Consider the following 9,550-nt stretch of genomic DNA (forward strand, 5'->3'; position numbering starts at 1 on the left):
CGAGGCCCGGAAAGATGAGCAGCAGATCTGGTACGAAACCAGTGCCAGCGATGTGGTGGCCACAAGCCGCCGGTTCAGTTTCGGGGGAGGGTTGACCCAGGTACGGTGTGAGAACTTTTTACCGAATTGACCGCGGAAGTGAATTTTGTTGTTTATTTACGCGTCAAACTTGGAGTGTGTTTTCTGTGGACAAGCGAGCGAATGATGTTTAAAAAATAGGCGGCACTTGCCCCCAAAAGAAACAATGTGAGTGCAGTCAACTGTTCCTTACCGGAGACAGATTCCTGTGCGAAGATTACCAATGCCCGGGAGAAAACTCGTTCAGGTTCGGCTTACGACACAAAAAATTAAACCTTAAATTAAAATATTCATCATACCATAATCGTGCTTAAACCATTGAAAAAAGAACGGTTTTTCCAACTTTTTTCACTCCCGCGGGAGGAGCGAAAGCGGAACTTGAATCATACTGCAGTGAGTGTGGGTGCTAATCCATCAAATGAACGAACGCGCCTCGGCGAACGAGTGGCCTGGAAAAAATGCGACGACGACCACGACCGACGACTGCCAGGGAACAGAAGAACGTGGGATTTCATTAGCCCGTGGGGAAGTTTTTTTTTCTGTTGCTGGTTCCATCTTTCTACCCTCTGGTAAATACTCGGTAGCACGTGCTGCAAATAGCAGCGGTCATTGGGTAAATAAAAAAAAGTTCGAGGTAAAGTCTGCTAACAGTGTGGTGGTGTTTGATGGAAATATACTTATCCGCGTTTAGCATTTTTGTCGTGACTATGTCTTACAGTTCAATATAGGGACTCCCTTTAAAAAATTTCGGAAAAAACAGAAGGTTAGTTATTTCTATTGTACTGAACGGAATTACACAATTTTGTATTAAATTTCGAAGTAGAACTGTCAATATGGAGCAGTTAAGAGACTTAATCGAATATACATAAGACTCGCATGAACTTGTGTGCTCTATTCGTCGTTCGCTAATCGAATGAAAAGCATGTTGATGCGAGATCAGACGGCGCGGTAAGAAGAACACAATCTTCGTCGCGTATATATTGTAACGCATGTTATTTTTGTTAATCATTCTCGTTATTCTGCTTTATGACGGATCTCTTTTTCGTACAAATGTGATTTGCATTATCAATAACGACAACAAATTCAAACGGGTTTCTGATTTGATCGAAACACAGTCGATTTGATTCGAAACAGTATTGCGCAGAGTTATTTTTACTGGTTAGAATAAGGACTGGTTTGAATGAAATAACAAGATTATAACAGAATGCAATTTTCGAAACATATTGAGTTATGAATTTGGTCTCGTTAGTAGTAAAAATAACAGAAAATTATAACAAGTAAAAACGCGAGAAATTGTTTTGAAACCTTTTTGTTATGTATTTCTGATCGGGCCTCAGTCTCAGCAAACCCAGTAATTTAAAGTATTGATTGTGTAGGTGCCACTATTAGATTTCATTTGCCAGCTCGGAGTGCAATCACGACGCCACGGTTATGTCCCAGACATTACCCACTGAAGTAGAATACTTCTAATGTTTCAATATAGGGTCCCCGCTTCAAAATTTTTGACCGGAGTTTTACCAGAGTTGTTGAACGTGAATATGTGCTGTTGTATTGAAAGAAAACAGTAGATTATTGCGCTTTCTGATTAGAAATACGTACAACAATTTTGTAATTAATTCTGCAGAATGTATAATTACTGAAATTAACAAAAATTATGGATTTTGTGAAAGCAGTTATTATCTGCACCATGATTTGTCCGTACAATTCACTTACAAGTGAGCCAGACTAGCTCCACCTCTTTGATGATGGAAGTACACTATTTTTGTTCGATAGCCAGCCCCTTTGGCGTCGAACGTAAACTGAACCAATTACAAATCCGGGAGTCGTATGCGGGTGCGGCATCATTCATGTGTTACAATCGTGCTGGCTACACCAGCACGGTTAATTATGGCATTTAGTTTTTGACTTTGTCTCACCAGAATCAGACACTGACTTAGAGTCAATAATAAGCTAGCGCCGGATCGACGCTAGCGCTCTGAAAACGGAGACACAATTTGTATTCCTTCCATCAATCCGGCGCTAGCTTAGTCATGGCTCTAAGTTAGTGTCGGATTCTGATGAGACGAAGACGAAACACAAAAAATATCGAATACAGTAAAGTTGCTTTTTCTACTCTTTTTTCCTCATTGCATTTAAACGACTTCCTGACTCACTTATTCCGCGTCAATACAATTTAATGCGATCGGGAAACCTTTCCTCGAACATATTGCATCCAAAAGTAGAACAACAATATCAGCAAAAAAAACCCTTCCACAAACCGGCTCCGAAGTCTGGCTGCGAGAAAAGCTACCACCAGTTCACACCTCTTCGGTTGACCGTTCCGTTTCTAGGGCGCGTTTTTGCCTCTTTCCACTTCGACTGACGAACTGACTGACTGACTGGCCGGGTGATCAAATGAATGCTGCTTTTAACGGTTATTCTTTCGTCCTGCGCGCTTCCAATTGAGCTATATTTCATGGTACTCTACCCCCGGGTTGCGGTCAAGCAAACGGAGGTAGACCGTGGGAAGGGAAGGGTCGGGTGGTTCGAAAGCTGCAAAATCAATTCAGAAACCGGACTCAAAATGACCAAAGGTACCGCATCGTTATGGGTGAATACTTGTGAAAAAGTTGAATGGAAAATCGTTAAAACACTTGCGCCCTCTAACCAGCACATCCCAAACTAAAGGTGTCAGCACTCAGCAGTAGAACATTGAATGATGGCGCAACCGAAGAAAAAATGACAGTTCAGCGAGCTTGTTTACTCTTGTGGAATCAATCCATTACGTGTTCTCTGAACTGTCAATATAGTGAAATTTTGTTTCTGTTTTGATCCGTCTATCTGATCAACTATCAACTCGCAGGCAAACTCAGTAACGCCAAGTACCCTTACCTTTCGAGCTAGACGTCTGTTCTCTGTGGCATAGAGCCACGATTTCCGTTTGTAAGCTGTAATCCAACCGATAGCACCCGACAGTCTAAGAAATTGATTTATTATGAGACCATCGAGAAGGCCGGTTCACACGCAAGCCTAGCCAAGAACTCCTGTCGGGACAGTACATACATACATATATTCAAGAGTAGCTAAATACCTGACTGCCGGTGAAGTCGACAACATAATGGCGGAAGCCAAATAAGTGCCATATTTCATTATTATTCGAATGCGAGCTTTATTCATACACTCTTACCGTAGCGGATCCGGTAGTGGTACGGGCGGTGAGGCACTACGTCCTGTGAGCTTGTTCAGGTGCATATGGATGACTTGAGCACAATATGAGACACATTCACAATTTGCAACAATGAGACAACTAAACACTGGGAGACTGAAAGCGACTGACGGTAGAAACCCGAACAGGACACAAGGATCTGCTGTTTCCTGGGCGGAAAAGGCACAGCATGCTGTGCCGAACAGTGTAACGGTTGAACTAACTGGGTGAGTGATAGGAAGGGTGAGTGACGTTTTGAATGCTGAATGCAGCTTTTCTGCACCTATTAGAGAAAACTTATTCTGATCAATGATTTACGTCTGATTCGGGGAGTTACCTACATTGTGGAAAATCTAATTGGTACCGGTTGGTATGCGGTTTACTATCACAACCCATTCGAAGATACAGCGGAGAAAAGCACTCTATCGTATGAAAACAATTCGAGAGAACACTTTTCAATAGATCGTAAGTAACAAAAAGATGGACGCTTTTCGAGAACCTCTCCGTGGAACCTTCATGTATTCATCCTCGTGCACGAATCATACCAACAGCGTATTTATATCTGATTCACATACTTTCTTTCTATGCTTCTAATTGTTCCTAATCAATTCCGTCAAAATCCCCAAAGACCTGCTTTCCCTGGGATGCACGAAAGATTCTGACTAATTAAAGCAACACTTTTTCGCATTCGGAACGATTCATTTCCCTTCTCTCGTTAGAGCCAACCGAGCAATCGATTAACTTCTCTTTCTTTGTTTCCTCTTCCTTTGGGACTGATTCTGACTAAAGTTTACTATTACTCTCGTAATATAGTATTTCCTACGAGCAAATATAAACCCCGTTATCAGTAGTATGTATCATCAACTCGCCTCTGGTTCAGGAGTTCGGGGCCAACAACATGACCTCTGCTGTTCTAATGGTTTGTTTTCCACTTTGGCAACGTTCCCAAAACCGTTGACACTCACTGGTCAGGGTCAAGGTCTGATGGAAAAGAGACGCGGCCAAGACTGTTGGAGCCCGTTCCAAACTTAGTGCGTCCTGGAACGATGCCAACGCGGTATCTAACTTCGGATTCAGATGCAACAAATGAGTGCAATGAACGGCGACGTTTAATTTTGGTGCTGTCTTCTGGTTTGTTTTGCCTTTTTCGGATGGGAAAAGTGGGAAAGGAACGATTTATGAATCATTTTGATTAATTGGAAATATTAGCATCATAAGTCCTGTTGTATGGTTTCTAGTTTGACACGTGGGTTTATCGCCTACTGAGAATTTATTTTTGTAGGGCTAGGAGAATTGGTTTTACTGACAATGAAAAGTCGCAAAATCATCCAAATATCTAATGACTAAAAAAATACAGGTTTTATATCAACAAAAACTTCCGTCTTCGAAAATAACATAAACATGTAAACCAACGACACGACCTGACACTCTTGAGCTTCGAAACTGTGACACAAATATGACACCCCTCAGTGATTTTGGTTGTAAATAAGGTTTGATTAGTTCACTCTCTATTTAAAGTCGAATAATTGGAAAATAATGAAAATTGCTATGCTTATGTTTTTCAAACTAGCGAATTTTAGATAATATAAAGAAGTCATTTGATCTCTTAAACTATTTCAGTATACAGTATACAGTTCTTTTGGCAATGGAGTTTTTGAATATTGATACTATTATTCGTTTTCGCTTGAACTGCGCTTAGTACCTCTAAACCAAAAGCCAGCGCAATCAGCGAAAAGCCATGCAAATACTCTACCATAATCCGTAAGCGTTAGAAGGAAAAAAGAACAAATCGACTGCATCACAGTTTATACAATAAAAGAGGTTGTGGTACAAGAAAAAAGGAAGTTTGATTACCAATACAGCAAATGATTCCCGTCGATAGAAATTGATCACCACGCACAATTCAACAAATAAACTTTACGTCTTGTTGATCACGTTGTTCTCGTTGATCGATCAAAGTATACATCATCTCGGTAGATGATCGTGATATAGATATCAAGAGTACAGACCTCAAAAATTCGAACCTCAGGAATATAGACCCCTAAATATAACAATTGTATATCTCGGAAATGCACTCCTTCAAAACCTGGCCTCAAACATATAGGCCCCAAATATACGATCCAAAAATACAGTCCTCATAACACATAGCTAAAACTACGGGTTACAAAAATAAACATTTAAATACAATTAAATGATTTTGACTTGCACACCTACAGGAATACTATTCTATAAGAATTCGGGTTTCTCACATGCGTCAAAAACACAGACATTCTAACTACAGAACTCAAAAAGGTAGGATCAAATAAATACATCTCAAAAAGTGATATAGGTCTTTTATATCAACAAAAATCGGTATATTCACAAGGAAAAATTAAAATAATTTTTGGTGCTCTAAAATACAGACATGGAAAATACAGACCTCAAAAATTTAATAGCCAATTATATAAATGCATACCCCGGAAAATATCGCCCCTAAACAAGAGATACCTCGGAGCTTAAAAACCGACATCGATTGCGGGTGGACCTTTAAAAATACTAAAACTTCAAAAGTGCTGAACTGAAGAAAACCATATCATAAAAATATTGACTTCAAAATACTCATTAATACAGACATTATAAACAGATCTGAATAGCTACGGCTCTACTCCAGCTAAAGTATTACTCCAAAAATACACTTGTCAATTCATAGACCTTAGAAAAACAGAAACGAAAAATGCAAACATCAGATAAGTAGATATCATAAATAGGGTTCAACCTTGGACCTTGCTAAAAATACAAACTTCAAAAATACGCACCTCGCACGGACCAGAAACTAAAATACACCGTTCGTTCACAGAAAAGTTTCGTTACCCCAAACCCCACATGAGTGAATCAAAAAAAAAAAAAAACAAAATGCATCCACTAAGGAAAAATACTGTCCTGATCGACTTCACGAAAACTTGAAATAAAAATGAAAATGAACCTTGATCTTACATAAGTGACACACCTTCAACTACACCATACAAAAATGTAATGTCAATTACGTTTATTATGTGTATATTGATAAGGATATTACGGGAGTTCGCCTACATGATTTGGCACCAGGCACCTGTTCGGAGTACAGAGGAGACCCACTTTTATCAGCCCCCGATTTTAACTGCCCCCGATTTTATCAGCTTTTTGATCCGATTTTATCAGCTTCATATGAAAATTGATAGTTGGTAGTTTGATGAGCTTTAGTAGACGAACCAAGTTGAATTCGAGTAAATCCTTTCTTGGACATATATTTCTTACCTTAGATATCTGAAAAATGCAAAAATGAAAATATCTTGAAAACGCGATTGACCCTTGTAATTAAAAGCTTTGCAAATGAATAAATGAATAAATAAATAAGGGGCAGGCATATCGTAGTTGATAAATCGATTGCCTTGTATGCAGCTCACGCACATAAAGACAGAGATTTTCCAAAAGATATTTTTCTAACCCGAAATGAGGTGAATGGCCCTAAGGTTAAAATATCTTTAATCAAAATTTTAAAAAAATAAATGAAATAATAAAATGCAACTCTTTGACCTGCAAAGTTAGCGCTTTACAAAAACGGTCCTCAAAATACAGGCCCCAAAAATAGGGACCTTAAAAAGACAAATTTTAGAAATGCTGACCTCAGCCTTGGAGTGGGGAGAAAATCGTTTTAAAAAATGTAGATTTCTTTAAAACATCAAAACTGCTTACTTCAAAACGCAGATCCCAGAAATACTGATTTCCAAAATGTATAAATATAGGCTTGAAAAATATAGACCTCGAAAATGTCACTTCTGGGTCTTCAATAGTACTGTTAATGTACCCAAAACACAGATCTCAAATCCCGAAATTGTCAGCTTCAAAGAAAAATTTAACGAAAAGCTCAGCTCTGGACCTCTAAGAATACCGTTCCTAAAAAAACAAAACTTGAATGTTCATACATCAAAGTGTTGGACCCCAATAAAACAGCATGCAATAAGAATCTATTTCAAAAAAATGCTACTAGACCTTCAAAACTACAAGCCTCAAAATTGCCTTGGAGCATCAAGAATACCGTTTTGGAAAAAATGCAGTACATTAATCACCGACGAATAGTCCAAACCTGGTTGAGCGTTACTGTTCATCAAAAAATAAAAAGAAATAAAGTCAAGTAATTGAGTAGTGCCAATTTGAGTGTTCTTTACGGTCAATATAACACAGTTTTTTAATCGTCAATTTTGAAGGTTTAGTATCTTTAAATTAGTTTTACAACAAAGTACAACTAAAAGTAATTATGAAGATTTAACACTTGAAGATATTTGGTGTCTTAAGTAATGGTGTAGGACATGACATTAGAAATAATTTTGTGGAAATACATTAGAGTTCTATATCTTCAGAGTTCTATGAGCTGTTTTAGGATATTAACAAATAAAATCATTCGACACAAGTTGTCCTAATATTAATGTTTATAATAACTCTTGCGTTTGTTGGACCTTCTACATGGTTATTTAACGATGAAATGGCGCATTGTATACATGTTATGAACTTTTAAAACTTACAACAATAAAGTTACACTGAAGAAAATTCGCTATACATAGAGCTCTCATGTCTTCATCAAAGTTGTTTCTAAGATAATTCTGTTCAACTTTACTGAAGACACAAAGTCTCTAAACAACCCTTTTTTAAAGAATCAACTCTCTATAATTAATAAATAATAAAAAAGCAATTGGGAAAAGAAGTTGATCAATGGGTTTTTCCATATTTGTGGTTGTCATTGCCACTGGCTGCAGTCTTGACTTGACGTACTTAAGGTTCAAAGCAGTTTCGGTGAGTGTCTATGAGAATTGAACGCTTGATAGTATGTGTTGGAAAAAATGTGTTCAACTTTCCCATATAAAACTTTTTCAAAACTCTAAAAGAAGAAAATCAGTCGATTTATTAGATCATTACGATTCGACTCATGCAAAATAGCTGCTGGAAAAACTATCGGCTTAGTTGAATGGTGCTTTTTAAAAAGTGGTTGAGATTTTTTGCCACACTACCACAACGTGCTGGGGTACGCAACACAACTTCGCAATGAAAAGGTTTTATATGGATAATCCGGTGGCAAAGCAGAACAATTTTTTTCCTACGAACGCTACCAAGCGCTCAATTCTAACACATGCTCAAAAAAGGTAACTTGAACCTTAAAAGTGGATCCGAATTTAGCATTCTTAGCGACTCCGGCGCCAACCGAATTGAATCCTTGTTCCATTGTAGCGAGAACGGGCACGCTTATCCTACTCAACCACCGTAAGCGTAAAATCTTTGCATTCAGCTGTACAAGACAGATTTGACAGGCTTCCTATTTAGCCATAGTCAAAGGAAAGCCCAGCTCACACAGACATAACAATGCGTATTTAATCCGCATGTTCGACGCCCTTACTGATTAATTAAACTACTTTCGGAATTCAAAGCTGATTGGATAATATCGGCGGGTATTTCATTTTTTAGTTTGTGATTCCAACTCGCAATTTGCAACTGCAGATATTGCACTTCACTAAATTTATTGTATCATAATAACGACAAGAAGGAAATTAGAAACAACTATGTGGAAGACATTGGAGCAATGTTTATAATAACTCTTGCATTTGTTGGACCTTCTTCAAGGTTATTTAACAATGAAAAAAATATTTTTATCCATAAAACTTACAATAACAAAATTCCATATACTTAGAACTCTCATGTCTTCATCAAAGTTGTTTCTAAGATAATTCTGTACAATGTTACCTAAAACACATAGTTTTTTAAAGAATCGATTCTCCATAATAACGTTTATGGGGAATAATTTCCAACATAATTTTTTTTTTCATGGGATGCGCTTTAGTATGTTAGAAAACGTCTTCGAAGATACTAAGCCTCTAAAGGTAACGGTTTCGAAATCATGTGATCTTTTGTCCGTAAAAACTGGTTTTGAACATTAAGTTCAGTATTATTGACTAAAAGTGCACCATTTGAGAACGTGATCTTCTATTCAAAATCTTATTACGCCATTTAATTCAGCACTTAAATGTACACCATCAATAGCTACTTAACTTTTTTAAATTTATCCTTATTTTCAATCCTCTCCTTTTATTGATATTACAAAAAGTTTGCAAATGCTCATAAAAACTGATCCTGACGTATTATAGACTAATAGAAAACGCCATTTTGCATTCAATTTATTGCTATCTTCCGAAAAAATATATTCGGCCCAGCCCACTCTAGTTGTTTTTTTTTCGAAAATGTAATTGGACTTTTTGTTTTTCAAGAAAACGAGTGACATTCCTC

The 9,550-nt window shown here is 37.6% G+C and overlaps 1 protein-coding gene across 2 annotated transcripts in view; it reads left to right on the forward strand.

Annotated features, from left to right (window-relative positions):
- Positions 1 to 9,550, forward strand: part of LOC131676972 (dopamine receptor 1) — a 248,621-nt gene that overhangs the window by 162,577 nt on the left and 76,494 nt on the right. Inside the window, exon 1 of one of the 2 annotated variants that reach the window (XM_058956431.1) lies at positions 38 to 325. The exons of the other annotated variant lie outside the window; for it this stretch is intronic. Within the exon in view, the coding sequence (XP_058812414.1) occupies positions 302 to 325 (24 nt within the window). The 5' untranslated portion in view covers positions 38 to 301. Of the gene's footprint in view, positions 1 to 37; positions 326 to 9,550 lie in introns of those variants that run through there. 2 annotated transcript variants of the gene reach the window in all.

This window comes from Topomyia yanbarensis, chromosome 1 (genome assembly GCF_030247195.1).
Source record: "Topomyia yanbarensis strain Yona2022 chromosome 1, ASM3024719v1, whole genome shotgun sequence".
In the NCBI taxonomy this organism is placed as follows: Eukaryota; Metazoa; Arthropoda; class Insecta; order Diptera; family Culicidae; genus Topomyia; species Topomyia yanbarensis.